This window comes from Acartia tonsa, chromosome 7 (genome assembly GCF_053477335.1).
Source record: "Acartia tonsa isolate MP-2025a chromosome 7, ASM5347733v1, whole genome shotgun sequence".
NCBI classification, from domain to species: Eukaryota; Metazoa; Arthropoda; class Copepoda; order Calanoida; family Acartiidae; genus Acartia; species Acartia tonsa.
Genome location: NC_137266.1, coordinates 32,414,727 through 32,434,833, shown reverse-complemented (window position 1 = coordinate 32,434,833; position 20,107 = coordinate 32,414,727). Strand labels below are relative to the sequence as shown.

Here is a 20,107-nt window from a genome sequence, read left to right as displayed (position 1 = left end):
TATTTACAATATTAATATTTTTATGGGGGAGCAAAAGCAGGTCTCTACAGTCGACTGCAATAATTGGTGGTAGAGATTTGCGGCTGTGGCTGTCAAATATCTCAAACTCGAGCATGCGGCTTTGTTTGCTGTTGGCTCCTGGTGAAAATAAAAACAGCTAAATTGTGTGGAGGTCAAACAACCAAAAAATAATGAAATACTATTCACAATTATTAATTTTAAGCAATAATATATTTAATCTAACACAAATGAATATAATCAATAATATTTTAAAGATACTCTCTTTTCAAGATTACCATATGATTTGAAGAGATCATATAAAATTGATTTTTGTTTTCAAATGTATGATACATACATTTTTGAAAGGTAAACTATTCTGTAATTAATTTTGTTTGTTTTTTTACAATGTCAATAAATGCTATATTTGACTAGCCAATAAGCATCTACTTTATACCTCTGATTTTTTAGTTGTCCGTTTTTACTCTATAATTTGAAAATTCTTGCTAAATTATATATTGAAGAGACAAAATTTTCCCAATCTAATATGTACTCTAAAACTCACTATGTCTCATCCAGTTTGTTTTTAATTTTGACCCTTGCTACTTATCTGTCTAATCCATTTCTTTATTCAAACCCTTTTTATTCTAACTTATGAATATTCTCATCCTTGTTTTAAAGTATATTTTATTGATTTTCAAACGACTTTCAGATATCTCATATTTATGTTTAAAATGTAAGATATATATGGCAATCTTGCAAAGAGTGTAATAAATAAATAAATTCTTAATATAACATAATAACAAGGATAAGATATGATCAGAATAGCAACAATAATATTGTATGGCATATAATGAATATAGTTAGGGTTAGTGATTGAGAAACAACATTTTCACTTCCAGAAGCAAAACCTAAAATAATATTCATTTTAAATAAGTTATGTACATTCATATTGAAGCTTTAACAATTTTAACAACAATTAAAAGTAAAACAATGTTGAGGCCTACTCAGAAAAATAATAATATCAGAAAGACAAACTTTTCGTTCAAAAGAAAATATCAAACTACGGAGATTAAACGATTTCCTATCTATGAATAAGATATAGCCAACAAGTAAAAAAATCAAGAATAATATTTTAGAAAAATAGTCATAATTACGAAATCTTTTTTCGAATTAATTCAGTTTTTGGCTACAGATGTTCCCAACCTACAAGCCCGGTAATCAACTATGTATTTTCTTGACAATTTACAGTTTTAGATTCAAATGTATTAAATGTAACTTACCAAAAAGTCCTCTTTGGTACTCATGGGAATAGTCTAAAATATTAAAAAAGGATTTTTAATTAAATAAGTAAGATTGCTTCCAATAGTTACCACGCTAGTGTATTCAGTACCAGGCACTAGGGTCTAGCATTCTGACCATATGTTTTTAACTTACTGTCCAAGAAGGTAATAACATGGTAAAAGCATGATGAATCAAATTTATTTTAACGGGATACAGACAATCCAAATACCTTAGCCTTTTATCCGTGCGTTGTTTCTTACTTTTTGAAAGCGAAGCTTTTCTATAATTAGGGTCGGTCCGTACGTCCGTCCGTCACAAACGGATAGCTTTTATAGTTAATTTAGGCATGTTAGAATTGTCCTATCGATTTCAAACTTTGCATGGTGATTCCTTTAGTAGTTAGGTACGATTTAGAAAGCGTAGCAACTCTATAATCATTACAAGAATGTCCGTACGTCCATTTTAAACATGTTGATTTTTTACTTTTTTAAGAAAAAAAAAATTGTGATCTAATCATCCGATTGATCTGATTTTTGGTATGTTTATTCCTGGGACAACAAAGTACAATGTTTCAAGCAAAGCAACTCTATAATCAAGTCCTAAAAATGTAAGTATGTCCATAAACATTATCCTGTATCAAGCAGTTTTTCAACAAATTTACACTTACAATTTTGCTTCAACATTTATATTCCGATTATTCAGTTCTGACACTATATAAGTGTTAATGTCCGTTTGTCCTACAGTTTCAGTGCTTTGCTTTTATGGATGTTGTCATCTTTGTTCTTAATACAAATATACGTAATGTGTATCCTAATATCATGTCCTCTTACTCTTATTACTCTTGGACAAAATTGTCCTCGTTTTGTTACCTTTTTCTCTTGTATTTAGAATGAAGCTTGGGCTGTACTCAGACCAACCATATTCATTTTCTACCTAAAATTTTCAAAATTAAATAAAAAACATTAAAAATCTACGAATTAAGCTATAAAAAAGTTCTTTTAATTATCCTTAACTTATAATAAATGACTTAAAATCTCCTTAGAAAACAAGCGGGGTAGGTACAGTGGGGGTCTTGACCATGAGAGGCCTTACCTGCGGTGCCCCAAACCTGCAAGTTTCCCTGTTCCTAGTATAAACTAACCTAACCTGACCTTAAGTAATTATAAAACAATACCTCCCGATTAAATTAAAATAAGAAGGGTTCAACAAGTAATTTAGTATAGAGGAAACACCGAAATATTATATGTTTAACCAAAAATAAGAAGGGGACCTCCATCAACTAGTGAAAACAAGAATGCTAATGAGAATATAATACTAACATTACAGATTGAAGGACAGACATACACATAGGTAGATGAAGCTGAAAAAAACTAAACTAACAAACCTTAACTTGAACTTCATACTTGCTAGCTGGTTCTAGTTGTTCAATATTGTAGTGAATTACCCTATAAATAAAACTACCTTAGGATATAGAATAGAAATATAATAGAAGTATAACAAAATCATATTTTTATTTTAAAATAAGGATTTTCACGACTGTTGTTTAAGAAAGAAGGCTAAATTATGAGTGTTAAAAATGATCTTTCTTATCTTAAAAGTCATTCAAGAAAATCACACCCGCGGACTGACAGAGGGACACGATAAGTATAATAGTAGCTTCATATTAAAATTATATATATGAATAAAAGTACTTGAGATAGTGAAACGTACTGTTCTAATAAAAAAGTCAAGTATCACTTCCTGCTCTGAGATTAAAATCACAAAAAAGAGAGATTTAAAAAAAAAACAGAAATTATATCATGAATCAGTGTTTATCAAATATATATATAATAAGACCTGTCTTCAATGCGATACAGGATTTTTTAGAATGACTACAATGGAAATGAATCTTATCAGGAGTCAAAAGACTCAAATACAGAGTTGTAATATGTTTGATTGGCACATAAAATGGTGGGGTGGATTATCAGTTATCAATCATCTGAAAACTATTAAAATTTTCATTTTATAACAATTTTAATTTTTCATGTATGAAAGAAATTAGCAACGTTAAATATATAAAGACAGAAGGAGAAATAAACTATTTTTATTAAATTGATGAATCAATATTAATAGAGAGGGAAGTGGTTAAATAACTGTATGTCCTCATCCCAAGGACCTTGACTCTCAATTGGGTCTTTGAAGATTAACCAACAGTGTCGGGTATATTAACACAGCCAAGTAGCTGAAAACAATTTGCTAGCAGACGAAAACGGTCCTTGGAAAAGGTTGAGGGGGGCAGGTATTTATCTGTATATTTATACTAAAATCTGTTGAATTAATTGATGTATTTATTATAAAGTAAAACAAGCAGCTTTATTAAACAGGGAAATTCAGTTATTATGACAATGAATTGTAGATGTTGATAAATATAAATAAATAAACCCTCAGAGGACACAACAGCATTGAACTTGTAAAAGTAACCCTCGGTACAGAGATATGACAATGGCTCATAAATCCCCCCCCCCCCCCTTTCCCCCATTATTATATGTAAAAATACTCTTTTGTAGCGGATAAATACAACGGGGTGAGATAGAATTGTAGATAAAAGTAATCGTCATTGTAGTTGCCCTCCCTGAAAAGTAACTAATACAATTTTATGAGCCCCTCACCCATCCCCCTTTTCCGTTTTCTCTTTCCATAAGAACCTTTAAAAGCCAGAATATTGCTACATGTTTTTACATTGAAGTAAATTTTTGAGAATAGAACAGTCAATGCCTTGGTAGAATTTTAATAGAAAATAATTATATTCAATAGAATGACTCTGATACACAATTTTACCCACAACTCAAAGTGTATGACATCAGCTTGATTTTTAGGTTCTACAGGTTAATAAGATCTCATTAACTGGAAAATTGTATTACTTTTATGAAACTATCTTATTTTGCTCTTTATGGGCGAAGTGTTGTTATAGAAGGATGGAACAAAATTAACTAAAACTTAAAACAAGATAAAAAAAAACAGTTTCTCTTAAAAGCACAGCAAACTTCGGTCATTATTTACTAAGTATATTTGCGATAACTTTTATTTAATAGATTCTTCCAATTTTTAACATTTACAAAAGGGCCTGCTTTATTGCTTCAAGATCCATGACAGATCTATATAGGAAATAAATGTCTATAAATGAGCTCAAATTTTCCAAGGAATAATCGTTTAAAGCTCATAGTGCTCCCATAATCCATAATAAACTCTCATTGCCCAGAACGATAAGACCCATTATTTACTTTATTAAAAATAAATTCATTTTTTTCATTTCATGTTGCTATTTACATTATATTGATGTATTTAATTTATAATCATAAAAAAGAAAAACAAAATTTATAATATAGTAAATTTAAGAAAACTCTGTTTTAAAAGAATTCGATTGTGGCGACACTTCCTATGTGTTCAAATATTGAAACTAAAATTTTAATCATATTAACCCTTTGGTGATGGTAATGTGAAAAAAAATATAATTGAAAAAATCTTTTTAAAATCATTTAAATTATTAGATATTTACTTCTTTCTTTTAGATAGTAATGGCGGGGGCGGAAAATTGATTTATTGAGAAATAGATAAATAGATATATACTTATAGAACACTAGCCAATAGCGAGATATAAACGAGCTAACTCTAGTATCCATGATATCATACAAAAGTAAATGAAAATGCTTTCTTAACATAGAATTTTGCAGTTTTGAAATATTACTGCATACTGCTGACTAAGCCAGTAAGAGCAACAAACATCATTTAAACGGTGTCCACTCAATTCTGCATATAATAACCCATTTGCAGAGTGTTTTTATCCTATTGTATAAGTAATAAGGTTCTTTTGTCTGTAAGTACAAAATCTTTAATGCGACCTTCAAATATTTCACTGGATGGTTTATATTTTTTAGAGGCAGTTTATACCGCGCGCTGTAATGATATGTGGTTCTAGCAATTTTTTATGTGGATATGAATACACGCCCATTTAACCATGTAGTATCTTAAAAGCTCAGCCACTCTATAACTCATTTCACTTTTATGCGCCTGACATAACAGAAGCAGTCGTAAATTCGTCTTTAAATTTTTTGAAAAATACATTTTGCTAGTGTACTTAATAAATGCTGCATAAAAATATGTTAACATTTTTGCTAACTCTTTAACAAATTATTAGAATCAGAATTTTAAGATTTAATGTTCTTATTCTCCGAATCATGAGTAATTAAAAAGTTGGCGAGAAAAAAAGATATTTCTTTAAAATTAAAAGAAAATGAAAAAAATATTATAAGTGAAAGTTTTTCTTTTTATTGCTTTTTAATTGTCAGTTTAACAAAACAATCAATTATTAGGACACCACAAGACAAAGATAGATCCCTGTTTAGTTTAGGGTTAAATTTATAAATATTTCCAAATTATAAATATTTGGCAAATTCTATAAAAAATAGAATATAGTCATTGAATTAGATCTCCATCCAAAAAAGTTTATCTTATTTATGTCAACATAAGTATTTAGCTATATATCATATTAGACTTTCGATATGTCGAAACGTCACACAAGCCCTTAAAACTGCATATCGCCGAAATATTAACAGTTTTGATAGGGATGGATGTTATATGATTGTTAATCTAAGTTTGAACAATATGATATTGGTCATAATTCCTCCTGAAATATGAGACAAGTTACCTGAAAATACTCTGAGTGATGCCAGTTGTGTAATATTGTTCTCCTATTCTTTCTCCTGTTGGGTGGTAATTTTTCATTATCCAGCCAGACTTTTCTAGACAGAAACAAAAATTTGGAAGCTTTCCTAGCAAGTTAAGAAACCACCCACCAACCCTTTCCTGACCTATCTGGATTTTCTTCTATTTAACTCTTACGGGGGGGGGGGGGGGGTGGCGAACCTTGCTGGGCCTATACCTGCGGTGCCTTAATCCTGCAAAGCTATCTTGTACCCAATATAACCTGACCCCCCTGCAAACACACTTATTTTTTATCTATTTAAAAACAAAGATGGGGGCGGGGTATGTTCCCGAATATCACTATCTTATTTTTTTATTTTTCCTCGTGTTAAATATGTTTATCTTCGCCTTTAAAGATGTTTTTATACTTGTACGCATTTAAAGATTCAACTGCTTCTACAATGATGTATACGTTGATCATCAAATCAATAAATGGCATAACTGTATCACGTAAGTATATTTTCTTTATAAAAAGATATTATATCTATAAAGAAAAATATGTATAGAATTATTTTAAACAAACCTGCGTATCCAGTATGCTAAAATAGAACAAAAAGATAAACTTTAATTTTGTTAAATTACGTAATTTATGTTTTCTGTACTTGAGAATTCAAGCCTCTAGGGGCACTTATGACGGGATGGGGAACTCGACCCGACCTCCCCCTCTTCATTTTCAATTTAAGTTTAAATTTTAAAAAGATTTTGGGAAGGAGTATTTTTATCTAGAGGCGATTTATCTTAGGAGGGTGGAGGTACCATCCCCCAAAATAGGTATAGACCTATAAGAAGATTCACTGTAAATGAGAACCATATCGGTTCGGCGGTTTACCACAGGCAAAAAAAGCTTACTAATTTATATAATAGGATACATAAATTCTAATTTTTCATAGGTAGGGTCTTTCGTTACTTTTTCATAACAAATGAATTTTGTCTATAAGGATAAGACTAATTTATAACATATCTACTGAACAACTTTATCAAATTGTATACATTAGATAGTATTGTAAAAAGTGTAACTATTCTATTTTACTATTTTACTATTCTTATTAGTCCATTATTTTTTTTTTAAATTTTATTATTGTTTTATTTTTTGTATGAATATGTTTACCTTTTTCTTATATCTGATTTCCACTTTTATGACTATACTAAAGCTTTTGACAGTAAATGCAAGTTCAAAACTGTTAGCAAACAATCCATCAGGGGTGCTGTTGATAGTAGGCGCTTCTGGTCGTCCAGTCAACTCAATACTTTCTCTAAACACAAATATTAGTTAATAATTTTTAGAATGGCTTTTTTCATTTTGGTAGGAAGCAAACATAGGTATTAAGTCCAGTATTTATAGCGCTACCTGAGGTTTCATACGAAGTGCGAACTTAACCTGATCTGCGGAAAAAAAGACTTTGATGTTATACCTACTACTGCTATGACATTAGAGGTAGAAAAATCAGATTTTATGCCTTGTTTAGAAATAGACCCAACTTTTTTCTATACACTATTAAGACTTTTAGACAAAAGTACTGGATAAAAAATATTTTATGAATCTTTTTATACCTGGATCTCCCCTGTTCATTGCTGGCCTCACATGTAAACAATGAGTACAAATCAAGTCTGCACAATTTTTCATTTTCAATTAGAAAAATCAAAGTATATCAAAGGCTTTACTAAATTCAAACTTACAAAAATACGATTCTTTTTTTGCAATTCAGGGAAATATAGAAAAATAGCGTTGAAAAAAAACTACTTACACTATCTTTCTCTAAAAAATTACAGGCTACCATAGGCAGAATAATTAATCATCCCAAACCTATCCTTTTGATATATTATATAAGCAACTACATACCCAGGACCAAGTAAGGTATGAGGCCTGAGGGGATGGGGGAGTCAAACCCCCCTAATTTTAATTAGTTACAAAATGGAAAAGTTAAAAAATAATTTCTTTGTGTCCTCCCCTAAAATAGTAATAAACTTTCTTAGGACCACAGACAGGTAGACAATCACAGATCCTATTTCTTTAAATAAGTTTTAAGTTATTGGGATAATGAAAATTCCTTGTAACAGATCTAATTCTGAGGTGGTGTCTTGGACCATCAGTAGACATAACGTAATTGCTATCAGGGGTAATAGTTGCACCTAGCCCTGGAGTCCTTGGATCACCTTTGTAGATAGATAAGCATGAAGAGAGATTTATAAATAGTTATATAAACATAAAGATAGTCCTAATACCTACATAAGTGTTAATAGCGGCATTTGCTAAAATATCATGCCTGGACCACATAGGTCCTAAATCCAAGGCCAAATAGACAGTAAGATATGTGGATAGATTGATACACAGCAAATATTAAGGTAAAGGCAAGTAAATATATATGTAAGTACATAAGTTTATTCCTAGATAAATTAATGTGTTAATCAATTGATAGCAAGATACATAGATATATCTATATTATAGATAGATATTTAGAATGGGATGGATCGACAGAAAAATAAATAGAAATAGGGTATAGTTAGATAGGAGGACTAAGGCTGATTTGTATCCTAAAATTTTCTTACATACCTGATTTTCTAAACCAATTAACAACAGGCTGTGGATAACCATCTACAATGCAAGTCATATCAACCTAAATAATATTTTTGAAGCAAAGTTTTATTAAAAGCTTTGACTGAGTGCATTTTTAAAAAAAATACTAAACTTCAATTATTCATTTTTGGGAAAAACTGTATTGGTTTTGTTTACCTTAGCCCCTTCTCCAGAATGAACAACATTTTGGTTAGCATGGACCAAAGGTTTATAATTGATATGCAGATAAATTGAGACTGAATCATAAGTTACTGAGTTCTTCGCCTCACATACGTACTTCCCTTTGTCTTCCACTTTTACCTTTATAAACATAATTAATCTTAAAAACTATTTATATGTGTGACTTTTTGTCTATTTGGCTGTCTTTATATTTCTTACTGTCTTTATGTCAGTCTATCTGAATGTCTCTCTGACTGTCTTTTAGACTGCCTTTTTGAATTTATTTCTAAATATCTTAATGAATGTCTTTCAGACTGTCTATCTGTCTATCTGACTGTTTATCTGACTGTTTATCTGACTGTCTATATGACTGTCTATCTGACTGTTTATCTGACTGTCTATCTGACTGTCTATCTGACTGTCTATCTGACTGTCTATCTGACTGTCTATCTGACTGTCTATCTGACTGTCTATCTGACTGTCTATCTGACTGTCTATCTGACTGTCTATCTGACTGTCTATCTGACTGTCTATTTGACTGTTCATCTGCCTGTCTATCTGACTCTCTTTTTGACTGTCTATTTGACTGTCTATCCGACTGTCTATCTGACTGTCTATCTGACTGTCTATCTGACTGTCTATCTGACTGTCTATCTGACTGTCTATCTGACTGTCTATCTGACTGTCTATCTGACTGTCTATCTGACTGTCTATCTGACTGTCTATCTGACTGTCTATCTGACTGTCTATCTGACTGTCTATCTGACTGTCTATCTGACTGTCTATCTGACTGTCTATCTGACTGTCTATCTGACTGTCTATCTGACTGTCTATCTGACTGTCTATCTGACTGTCTATCTGACTGTCTATCTGACTGTCTATCTGACTGTCTATCTGACTGTCTATCTGACTGTCTATCTGACTGTCTATCTGACTGTCTATCTGGCTGTCTATCTGACTGTCTATCTGACTGTCTATTTGACTGTCTATCTGACTGTCTATCTGACTGTCTATCTGACTGTCTATCTGACTGTCTATCTGACTGTCTATCTGACTGTTTATCTGACTGTTTATCTGACTGTCTTTTTGACTGTCTTTTTGACTGTCTTTTTGACTGTCTATCTGACTGTCTATCTGACTGTCTATCTGACTGTCTATCTGACTGTCTATCTGACTGTCTATCTGACTGTCTATCTGACTGTCTATCTGACTGTCTATCTGACTGTCTATCTGACTGTCTATCTGACTGTCTATCTGACTGTCTATCTGACTGTCTATCTGACTGTCTATCTGACTGTCTATCTGACTGTCTATCTGACTGTCTATCTGACTGTCTATCTGACTGTCTATCTGACTGTCTATCTGACTGGCTATCTTTCTATCTAAATACCTTGCCCAAATTAAGATATCCAGGTTCATCATTTGTGATAAGTCCCTGTTCAATTTCGCCATCGTGAACTCTCTTCCAGCTAACCTCTGGACTGAATAAATGTTGTTTAATTTATATTATTTTTGAAATTAAAAGTCAAAAACTAAAATAGAAACTTTAAAATATAAATATATCTAAAATTCAAGATCTGGCTTTCCTACAGGCTAAAAATTTTTACTAATATATCTAAATGAATTATCGTTTTTTAATGCTACGACATATACACTTACTTTGGATCACCAAGAGCTGTACAGCTAACTCTGACATCTTCCCCTTCATTCACAAAAATATTTGACCCCTCATGAGGGTGGGTTATTTGTGGGGGCTCTAACACCCTGAAAAAAGTAAAACAATTTATCAGAAATACTAGAATAGTACAATATAAAATGGAACCAAATTGTATATAAAAAGCGCAACAATAACAAAACTACAACTTTTTTTCTAGTATAATGCCTTACTGACGAAAAAGAATCACAATATTGTCTGTAAAAGTTTTAATTTACATAGTTTATACATTAAAGTAAATTTAAAATTACTTACTTGAGCGAGTGGGTTATATCTCTAGGCTGACCCTGCCATTCTACTTCACATGTATAGTTACCTAGATACATAGATATACAGATAGATAGATATACCTAGGCTGACCCTGCCATTCTACTTCACATGTATAGTTACCTAGATACATAGATATACAGACAGATAGATATACCTAGGCTGACCCTGCCATTCTACTTCACATGTATAGTTACCTAGATACATAGATATACAGACAGATAGATATACCCAGGCTGACCCTGCCATTCTACTTCACATGTAAAGTTATCTAGATACATAGATATACAGATAGATAGATATACCTAGGCTGACCCTGCCATTCTACTTCACATGTATAGTTACCTAGATACATAGATATACAGACAGATAGATATACCTAGGCTGACCCTGCCATTCTACTTCACATGTATAGTTACCTAGATACATAGATATACAGATAGATAGATATACCTAGGCTGACCCTACCATTCTACTTCACATGTATAGTTACCTAGATACATAGATATACAGACAGATAGATATACCTAGGCTGACCCTGCCATTCTACTTCACATGTATAGTTACCTAGATACATAGATATACAGATAGATAGATATACCTAGGCTGACCCTACCATTCTACTTCACATGTATAGTTACCTAGATACATAGATATACAGATAGATAGATATACCTAGGCTGACCCTGCCATTCTACTTCACATGTATAGTTACCTAGATACATAGATATACAGATAGATAGATATACCTAGGCTGACCCTACCATTCTACTTCACATGTATAGTTACCTAGATACATAGATATACAGATAGATAGATATACCTAGGCTGACCCTGCCATTCTACTTCACATGTATAGTTACCTAGATACATAGATATACAGATAGATAGATATACATAGGCTGACCCTATCATTCTACTTTACATGTATAGTTATTTAGATAGATAGATATACCTAGGCTGACCCTACCATTCTACATAAATATATATATTTTGATAGACACTTAAATACCCACATAGACAGATAGCTGGATAGAGGTATGGATAGATAGATACATATAGAGATAGATTTAGAGAATAGATGGCTAGCTATATAACACACCTGTATCAATATGATTTAAATTCCTGATTTGCAGATTGTGAGATCTGAAATAATTTCTTACTAAACTCATCCGATCATCTTTCCTCACCTAAAAATGTATTACTTATTATATCTAAAATAGCGGATACGCCCCTAGAGGCTTTTAGGTATACCTGAGGGACTGGGGGGGGGGGGGGGAGGGGAGGGATTATTCTTTTAAAGCTGATTTCTCTTTGAAGAGGACGATACCCCATAAGAATAATTACTCTTCTTCGTTTCTACTTCATATTTGTAAAATTCAAAAAAAAAATAAAAGAATAAAAAGAGTGTTAGCAAATGGTTCTATTTAATTTTGGGTGATTGTTTGGGTATTTTGATACATTTAAAGCTGGTATTTCTTACTTTGACTGAGCCTGCAGTTATAACTCTTTCTCCTTGCTTCCATACTATTGTGTTATCACCTGAATTATTTATACATTAGATCTCTGAAACAGCTTTATCAATCAGATTTAATTTTCAGTGAAGCTGTATAATGAACATGGTGACAAAATTTAGTACTTTTAAAGCTCATACAAGAAATCTTTAAAATAAAACGAAGTCAAAAGATAACATTTTCATACAGTGGTGTGTAGAAGGAGGGTGTAGTGGGGTACATCTATGTATAATTGTTGTTTATTTTACCCTAACCAAAGCACCCGAAGGCCCACACCCACCTTATTACTTATTCTAATAATAAAATGAAGTTTGTTAAAAAAGTATTTTTTTACCTAAATTATCAACAACACACTCTAACTCAACTGTTTCTCCCTAATAATTATTAAACATTAACTTTATTAAAATGATCAATTGTTCTATAAAATATCATAATAGTTTTCGTTTCTTACTGTCTTTATTGTAATATCTAATCAAACATTTGTAAATATATCTATATGTCTATAAAGGTTGATAAGTTTACTGTAATTTTATTTCTATTATGCATTTATGACTGTTAATACATTAGTTTTCTGTGTTTATTTCTGTCTAATGTCCTTATCTATCTTTCAACTTTATTATAGCTGAAAGATTGTTATTTATATTCGGTTTCTTATTATAATCTTTCTATCCTCATCTAACCTCTTTCATAAAGAACTAGCGGCTACGTTTCTAGAGGCCTCTAGGGACACTTGAGGTGGGAGGAAATCAAATCCCGTCCATTTTGAATTTTAGTTTGAAAAAGAAAAAGTAAATAAGATTTCTAGAGGAGATTTCTAGAGGTTGAAGATACCCTTCCCAAAAATAGTTAGAAACCTTTTCTGGATCTATGAGAAGCTACATTATGAAGACGAACTGTATCATTTAATAAGTTAGTGAGATTCTTTGTAACAGACAGACAGCCATCCTATTACTTTTATATAAGGATGTTTTTATATATTCATCTGTCACTAACCTTTGGTAGTTCATAAGTTTGTCCCGTAATTCTAAATATTGGTTCTAAACTTCTGAACTCAAACTGTGGTTGAGGACCTAAACATAGTATAATCAAATTAGAGATACGAACATTGCATAAAATAAGTATTTAGAACCACAAAAACAAAGTATCAAGTTTGTGTTCCAGTTCTAACTTTTGTTTCCATTTATTTTTATTCAATAAGAAATAGTGCATTTTGTTCTTCCTTGGATTTCTTAGTCTTAACACTCAACATGTTTTTGTTTTATTAGGTTTGTATATATGATATACTTGATAAATTAATCATATCATTTATTACATTATTTATAATTTTTTAATTGTATAATTAATTGTGAATGATTGTATGTTAATTCTTTTCTTTTTTTTATCTTTGCCTATTATGACAATAAGCTGTCATTTCAGTATACACTATTTTCATTTCTTCATATAGTTCTCCTTATCCATGATTTTATTTAATAGAGTATTTACTTTACATTAACCTAGGTGTGACTTACTTATACAACATACATTTACATATATGATACTTCATTTTCTGTTTTAAAAAAGGAAAAATGAAAAATAGATTAATTAAAACCATAAATTTCGTATACAGGTGTATAATATTTTGCATAATTGGAACAAACCCTACTTATAAAAAGTATTAAAAACTTTTAACATTAATTTTTTACTTGAGAAGCTTAAAATACTTATTTTTTGTGTTAGCTATTGTTATTATGTGTTTTACCAAAAGTAATTTAATAAATATTCTAAATATGTTAACTCTAGACAGATAGTAGGAGGAAGGTTTTGATTCATACATGGATGGGTTATAATGCACAATGACACAATTTTTTAAATATTGTACAAAACTGCTGTAATTCTTGGTTCAAATTCGGATCCTTATGCAAATGCATCTATACATGAATACTGTATAAAAAAATGAATGCTTCTTTTTATTTATCAAAAATATTACATGAGAATCTAAATTTAACTTTTATAGAGGTGCAGCAAAGTGTTACTAGGTTTTGTTACATGAGATTTAAATGGTCATAGTCAAAGTAAATATTTATTAAACCAATTGTAGTGTTGAATTATAATGTAATCTAAAGTTTTTAGATTGTTTTATGACTTGAATTTCTTGAGAAAAGATTATACCCATTTATTTAAAACTTATAGACCAGCCTAAGAAATTTTATAGGGTTTGGTCCTTTGATATTTATAAAGTGTTGAACATACAGAGAAATGAACGATTGAAACTTTTAAAAATCAAAATAAACAAAGTACTAGTAACTTTCTACATTATTTTCCAAATAACAAATCGTCACTTTATGGGAGGTGGTGATTTAATTTATAATCTTTGCAAAACAAATAGAAAACAAATCTAATTTTATCCAATTTGGTTCCACCATACACTGAGTTCAGTCAATCCAATACTTTACAGGGCTTAGCCTCTGGGATAAAGTGGAATTTTCTTTTTCAAATACGAGTTTTTACCTAGACAATTTAAAGTTATTCTATCTTTATGTTATTAGTGTTTGGTATTTAATAATGAATAACCTTAAATAAATTATTTTTAAATTTTTCTAAGGAATATAAAAGCAACCCTAAGAATCAAAATATTGAAAAATAATTAAAGCTTACTATTTTACTGAACTAATTTTTGTTTACCTTTTAAGGGAAGCATCACATTGGTCCTGGATATATTAAAAAGTATATAAAAGTATTCTTAAATAAAAATTGAAAAGCACATTACCAAAATAGCATACTTGCTCTAGACAATATGTATCCCTAGTTCTAAAAATAATATGTTATACATAATTGATACCATGACAATTCAACAATGGTATTCACAATTCTTTATACAGTTAGGGAGTTGAATCCATTTTTATAGAAGCAGAAATATAATCTATGATTATGGTTTCGACCCTCTAAAACTGTAATCTACCCTTCCACTTTCCCCTCTCTTGGTGAAGATATCTTCAACGCCGATATGATTTTTGAAATATAAGATTCCACTTTTGTCTCTCTTGTTGAAGATATCTTCACCAAGAGAGGCAAAAGTGGAATCTTAAATTTCAAATATCGTATCGGCGTTGAAGATATCTTCACCAAGAGAGGGGAAAGTGGAATCTTACATTTCAAAAATCGTATCGGCGTTGAAGATATCTTCACCAAGAGAAGGGAAAGTAGAATCTTACATTTCAAAAATCGTATCGGCGTTGAAGATATCTTCACCAAGAGAGGGGAAAGTGGAAAGGTAGATTACAGTTTGAGAGGGTCAAAACCATAATCATAGATTATATTTCTGCTTCTATAAAAATGGATTCAACTCCCTAACTGTTATACGTTGTTCACTTATTTGTATTATAATATGTTTACATTTATGAAAATATGTAATTCATACAAAGAAAAGACAAATGTGGACTATAAATCTTCCAAACAAATTGTAGGTGTGTGTGAGAAAAGTTTTGGAAATTTTCAAACAATAAAATTTGTTGAACATACTATTTGTGTCATAAAAGTTGCTTATATCTAGTTAAAATTATTAAACATATATTCTTTTATGTAATTTGAATGAAATGTTGTTTGGTATAAAAATCAAGGCGCTTTTCAGCAGAGCAATTTATTTTTAAAAGTTTAGATAAAAGTATAGAAATTTTCATGGATGAGGTGCTCATCTAGAATCAAAATTATTTTACCTACTTTTGACAACAGTCCAACATACAAGCAAAGCATTGATTAAACAAGGATGACAACATCCATTAAAGCGAAGCACTGAAACAGTAGGACAAATGGACATTAACACTTGTTTAGTGTCTAAACTGAATAATCCGAATATAAAAGTATAAGAGTCGAAGCAAAATTGTAAGTAAATTTGTTGAAAAACTTCTTGATACAGAATAATGTTTATGGACATACTTATATTTTTAGGACTTGTTTATAGAGTTGCTTTGCTTAGAATATTGTTCTTTGTCGTCCCAGAAATCAATATACCGAAAATCAGATCAAACGGATAATTAGATCACATAAAAATTTGTTGTTAAAAAAGTAGAAAAATCAACATGTTTAAATGGATGTACTGACATTCTGGTAATTATTATAGAGTTGCTACGCTTTTAAATCGTACCTAACTACTACAGTAATCATCATGCAAAGTTTGAAATCGATAGGACAATTCTAACATGCCTAAATTAACGAATAAAAGCTATCTATCTCGGACGTACGGACGGACCGATCCTAATTATAGAAAAGCTTCGTTTTTAATAATATTTGTCTTAAATTCTCACAGGTTGGTGTTAAATAAGAACTAGATGATCTTGTACAAATTAAGGGGTATTTTAAACTTTAAAGTTATTGTTTTCATAATCATTAGTCTTATCGTATGCCTTAATTTTTATCCATAATACCAATGTCAATCTATTTTTAGTAAGTTTTATCAGACTTGTTTTCATGTAATCCTAAAATGCTGTCATAAGTATTTTTATGAAATAAATGTATTACGAGTGTAAAAACTAGTAAAAGTAAGTAAGGCTAAAAGGTGTGACACATTTTAGCGCTGTGTAGAAAAAGAGTTTTGACATATGATCCACAAATATAAACATTGAGACATACATCTTACATCAACAATGGTGGGCAAAAAGGGATAAAAATTATATCAGGAGAATTCCCTATCTAAAATCTATGCATAAAACTATTTTTATTACTTTATCAAAATTTCTGAGGTTCCTAGATAATAAGACTTAAATATTGACATGAACAATAGAAAGCTAACCTAAAACGGATAAACATTGTAGCTTGTTTTAGTATTAAAATTATTTTTTTTTCTCATATTATTGTATGTTTGTCCCATACAAACCAAATGATTATTGTTATAATTGTTGTTAAATAACCCAAAATAATTCTTTAGTTAACTTTTTAAATTGGCCATATTTGTAAGTCTGTATACAAAGTTTGCCAATCTCTAGACCACATCAATAATTTACTCTTCAGGATAGCTTCATTTATAGCCTTTGACTTTATTTCATACCTTAGAAAGAAAAAATATTTTGACCTATTAAGGCTTTATAATGTAGGTAAACTTAAAAATATTTAGCAATTTTCGACCAATTTTAAGTCACTGTGTAATATAGTATAAACATGACTGCAACCATTTAGAAAATAACAACTTTTTGCTCTTCTTTGGTCAAACTCAATCTCCAAATATCTTCTTTAGCGCTAATACATTTTCTCAATCTACCACCATATAAAAACTCGTGACTTTTAGTCTAAGTCGGATTGCAGTATCAGTCGACATATGGCATTATATAAAAGTTGTTGATCATGGCTCACTTGATATCGACTTGTCATTATTAATAAACTGAATATTAATCAAGTTTTTTTTTAAACTTTCCTGGACAATTCTTTAACTTAAGTAAAAGAGGAGGCATAAGATATATTCAACTCTGCCCACAGGGCGGGGACCCTGTCATAATATTGCAATAGGTCTTTGAAAACATCCAATAGCGTCGGAAATATAAAGACAGCAATATACCTACTAAGGAACTATACTTATACATTTATTCATGGACAAATTGATAACTTGTGGTTCCTGCGCTACTCATGGACATAATTGTTATTGTTATATATATTTATTTGACCAATGTATTTCAGATTGCAGCTAATCAGCATCATACACACACAAACACACACATTGTCCAAATGTAAGAGTATGTAATTTATAAATTTGTTGAGGTCTATTTATTGTGAGCGAGGTTAACTAGGTAATGGGATTTCAACCACTTCCCTCCCATCATTTATTTGTTACTTGGCTATTCTATAGAAGGATATGTCTGTCCGTCTGTATGTCCACTACAACTATGCAAGATAATTGGTAAGCCAAATAAAGAGCAAAAAAAAGGATGGAGAATAATATTTTTTATAGATTTATCTTAAAATTGTGGATGTACCCTCTCCCAAAATAGGTAAAAAACACATTTCATATTTTAACTGTTTTATGTTTCTAATGATGCTGTACTACTTTTGGATAAAGTTTATCTTATTTCTCTTTCACCTCTTCCCAATTTTCTTTCATATCCTCTTTCTGTATAACAATACCCCACCCCCCCCCCCCTTCGGAGAAGTTTCTCTTTTTTCCCCTCATTCCTCCACTCTATTTTTGTCTCTCTTTATTTGTTGCTAATTGGTGGCCCTGATTGCACATAATATCAGGGAGGAAAGGACGATGAAATATGAATCATACATCCCCCCCACCTTTTTTTGCAAGAAGTAAAATTGGACTCTTGCTTTAAAACTAGGAGGAATAAGACACAGGATGAAAAATTAATGTTTTCTTGGTCTAATATTACAATGAGTTGTAGCCCCGCAATTTCCTGTATTTGATTGTTATTGTGTAATATAGGAATAAGAGTGTTTTTTTGTTTAACGTGGTTTAAATTATTCTTCATATTATATTTTAAACTTATTTATCTAATGTATATTATATTGAATTGAAAAAACTCACATATGTATTGCCAATTTTAGACCTAAAAGAGGCTTTTGATGGTGTAACTTCTAGATAAATAAATGAAAGTAATAAATTTGATGGTTTTTATAAAACTGACTGTATTTCGATGCATAACTACTTTATAACTACTAGACATGCACGTTTCCAAATTATGATAAAAAATCAGCCCAAATAAATACTTATCTGTGTATACTATAGATTGAATAAAAGGAATGATAATTATTTGATGATTAACCTATTAGAGCTAAACAATTCATCTGTGTAACCTATTGTTTAGGAGTATTTGTAACCTATTGTTTAGGAGTATTTGTGGTCACTATGTCCAGGGCTCAATCAAGAACGAACAATGACAATTATGTTCATTATTAGAGCAGTAAAAACTAAAAGTATTAAATGGTTTTAAATGACTATTTTATTTTTAGATTTTAGTCATTTAGTTGTAGGCTTTTACATCTCCTGTCACTCACCCTTTTGATAAGGAGCCCCTACAGGTGAACAGAGTACATATCTTAGTTTAAGAGTAGTTGCGCCATTATTAAAATACTTACTACTTTGGAAAGGGATAAAAATTGCGAAAAATATCACAGTGGCCCAAAGACCCATTTTATCTGAAAATATAATAATTATTTAATTATAATTTAATAATTAATTCTTTAATGGCTAGGCAGAAAACCTTTATAAAATAGGAACGATACAGTTTAAAGTCTTTTTTTTAGATTACCTCTTTTTAAAAGCGAAGCTTTTCTATAATTAGGGTCGGTCCGTCCGTCCGTCTGTCACGGATAGCTTTTTCGGTAATTTAGACATGTTATAATTGTCCTATCGATTTCAAATTTTGCATGGTGATTCCTTTAGTAGTTAGGTACGATTTAGAAAGCGTAGCAACTCTATAATCATTACCAAAATGTCCGTACGTCCATTTTAAAAATGTTGATTTTTTTACTTTTTTAAATAGCTTTTTTCGTTAATTTAGGCATGTAAGAATTGTCCTATCGATTTCAAATTTTGCATGGTGATTCCTGTAATAGTTAGGTACGATTTAGAAAGCGCAGCAACTCTATAATCATTATTAGAATGTCCGTACGTCCATTTTAAACATGTTGATTTTTTTTTACATTTTTAACAACAAATTTGTATGTGACCTAATTATCCGATTGGTTTGATTTTTGGTATATTGATTCCTGGGTCAACAAAGTACAATATTATAAGCGAAGCAACTCTATAATCAAGTCCTAAAAATGTAAGTATGTCCATAATCATTATCCTGTATCAAGCAGTTTTTCAACAAATTCACTTACAATTTTGCTTTGACTCTTATACATTAGCATTCTGATTATTCAGTTCTGACATTATACAAGTGT

The 20,107-nt window shown here is 30.7% G+C and overlaps 1 protein-coding gene across 1 annotated transcript; it reads right to left on the bottom strand.

Annotated features, from left to right (window-relative positions):
• Positions 1-222: 222 nt before the first annotated feature.
• LOC145324267 (opioid-binding protein/cell adhesion molecule-like) lies at positions 223-19,350 on the bottom strand. Its single transcript, XM_080166888.1, has 19 exons — positions 19,295-19,350; positions 13,244-13,320; positions 12,585-12,624; positions 12,220-12,278; positions 11,839-11,926; positions 10,725-10,785; positions 10,415-10,519; positions 10,146-10,236; positions 8,753-8,896; positions 8,573-8,636; positions 8,072-8,175; positions 7,573-7,631; positions 7,130-7,274; positions 6,545-6,560; positions 5,966-6,059; positions 2,666-2,726; positions 2,151-2,214; positions 1,281-1,313; positions 223-908 (listed from the first exon to the last, which is right to left on the bottom strand). Exons 1-19 carry the CDS (start codon positions 19,347-19,349, stop codon positions 817-819), a joined length of 1,452 nt encoding a protein of 483 aa, XP_080023014.1. The 5' UTR covers position 19,350; the 3' UTR covers positions 223-816.
• Positions 19,351-20,107: the final 757 nt, after the last annotated feature.

Excerpts from the sequence above, each read along its gene's own strand:
- LOC145324267 (XM_080166888.1), bottom strand. The coding sequence starts at position 19,349 with ATGGGTCTTTGGGCCACTGTGATATTTTTCGCAATTTTTATCCCTTTC. Across the intron at positions 10,786-11,838 it reads TTTAAATCATATTGATACAG|GTAACTATACATGTGAAGTA; the intron begins GTGTGTTATATA and ends CTATGTATCTAG. Across the intron at positions 8,897-10,145 it reads GATATCTTAATTTGGGCAAG|GTAAAAGTGGAAGACAAAGG; the intron begins GTATTTAGATAG and ends ATGTTTATAAAG.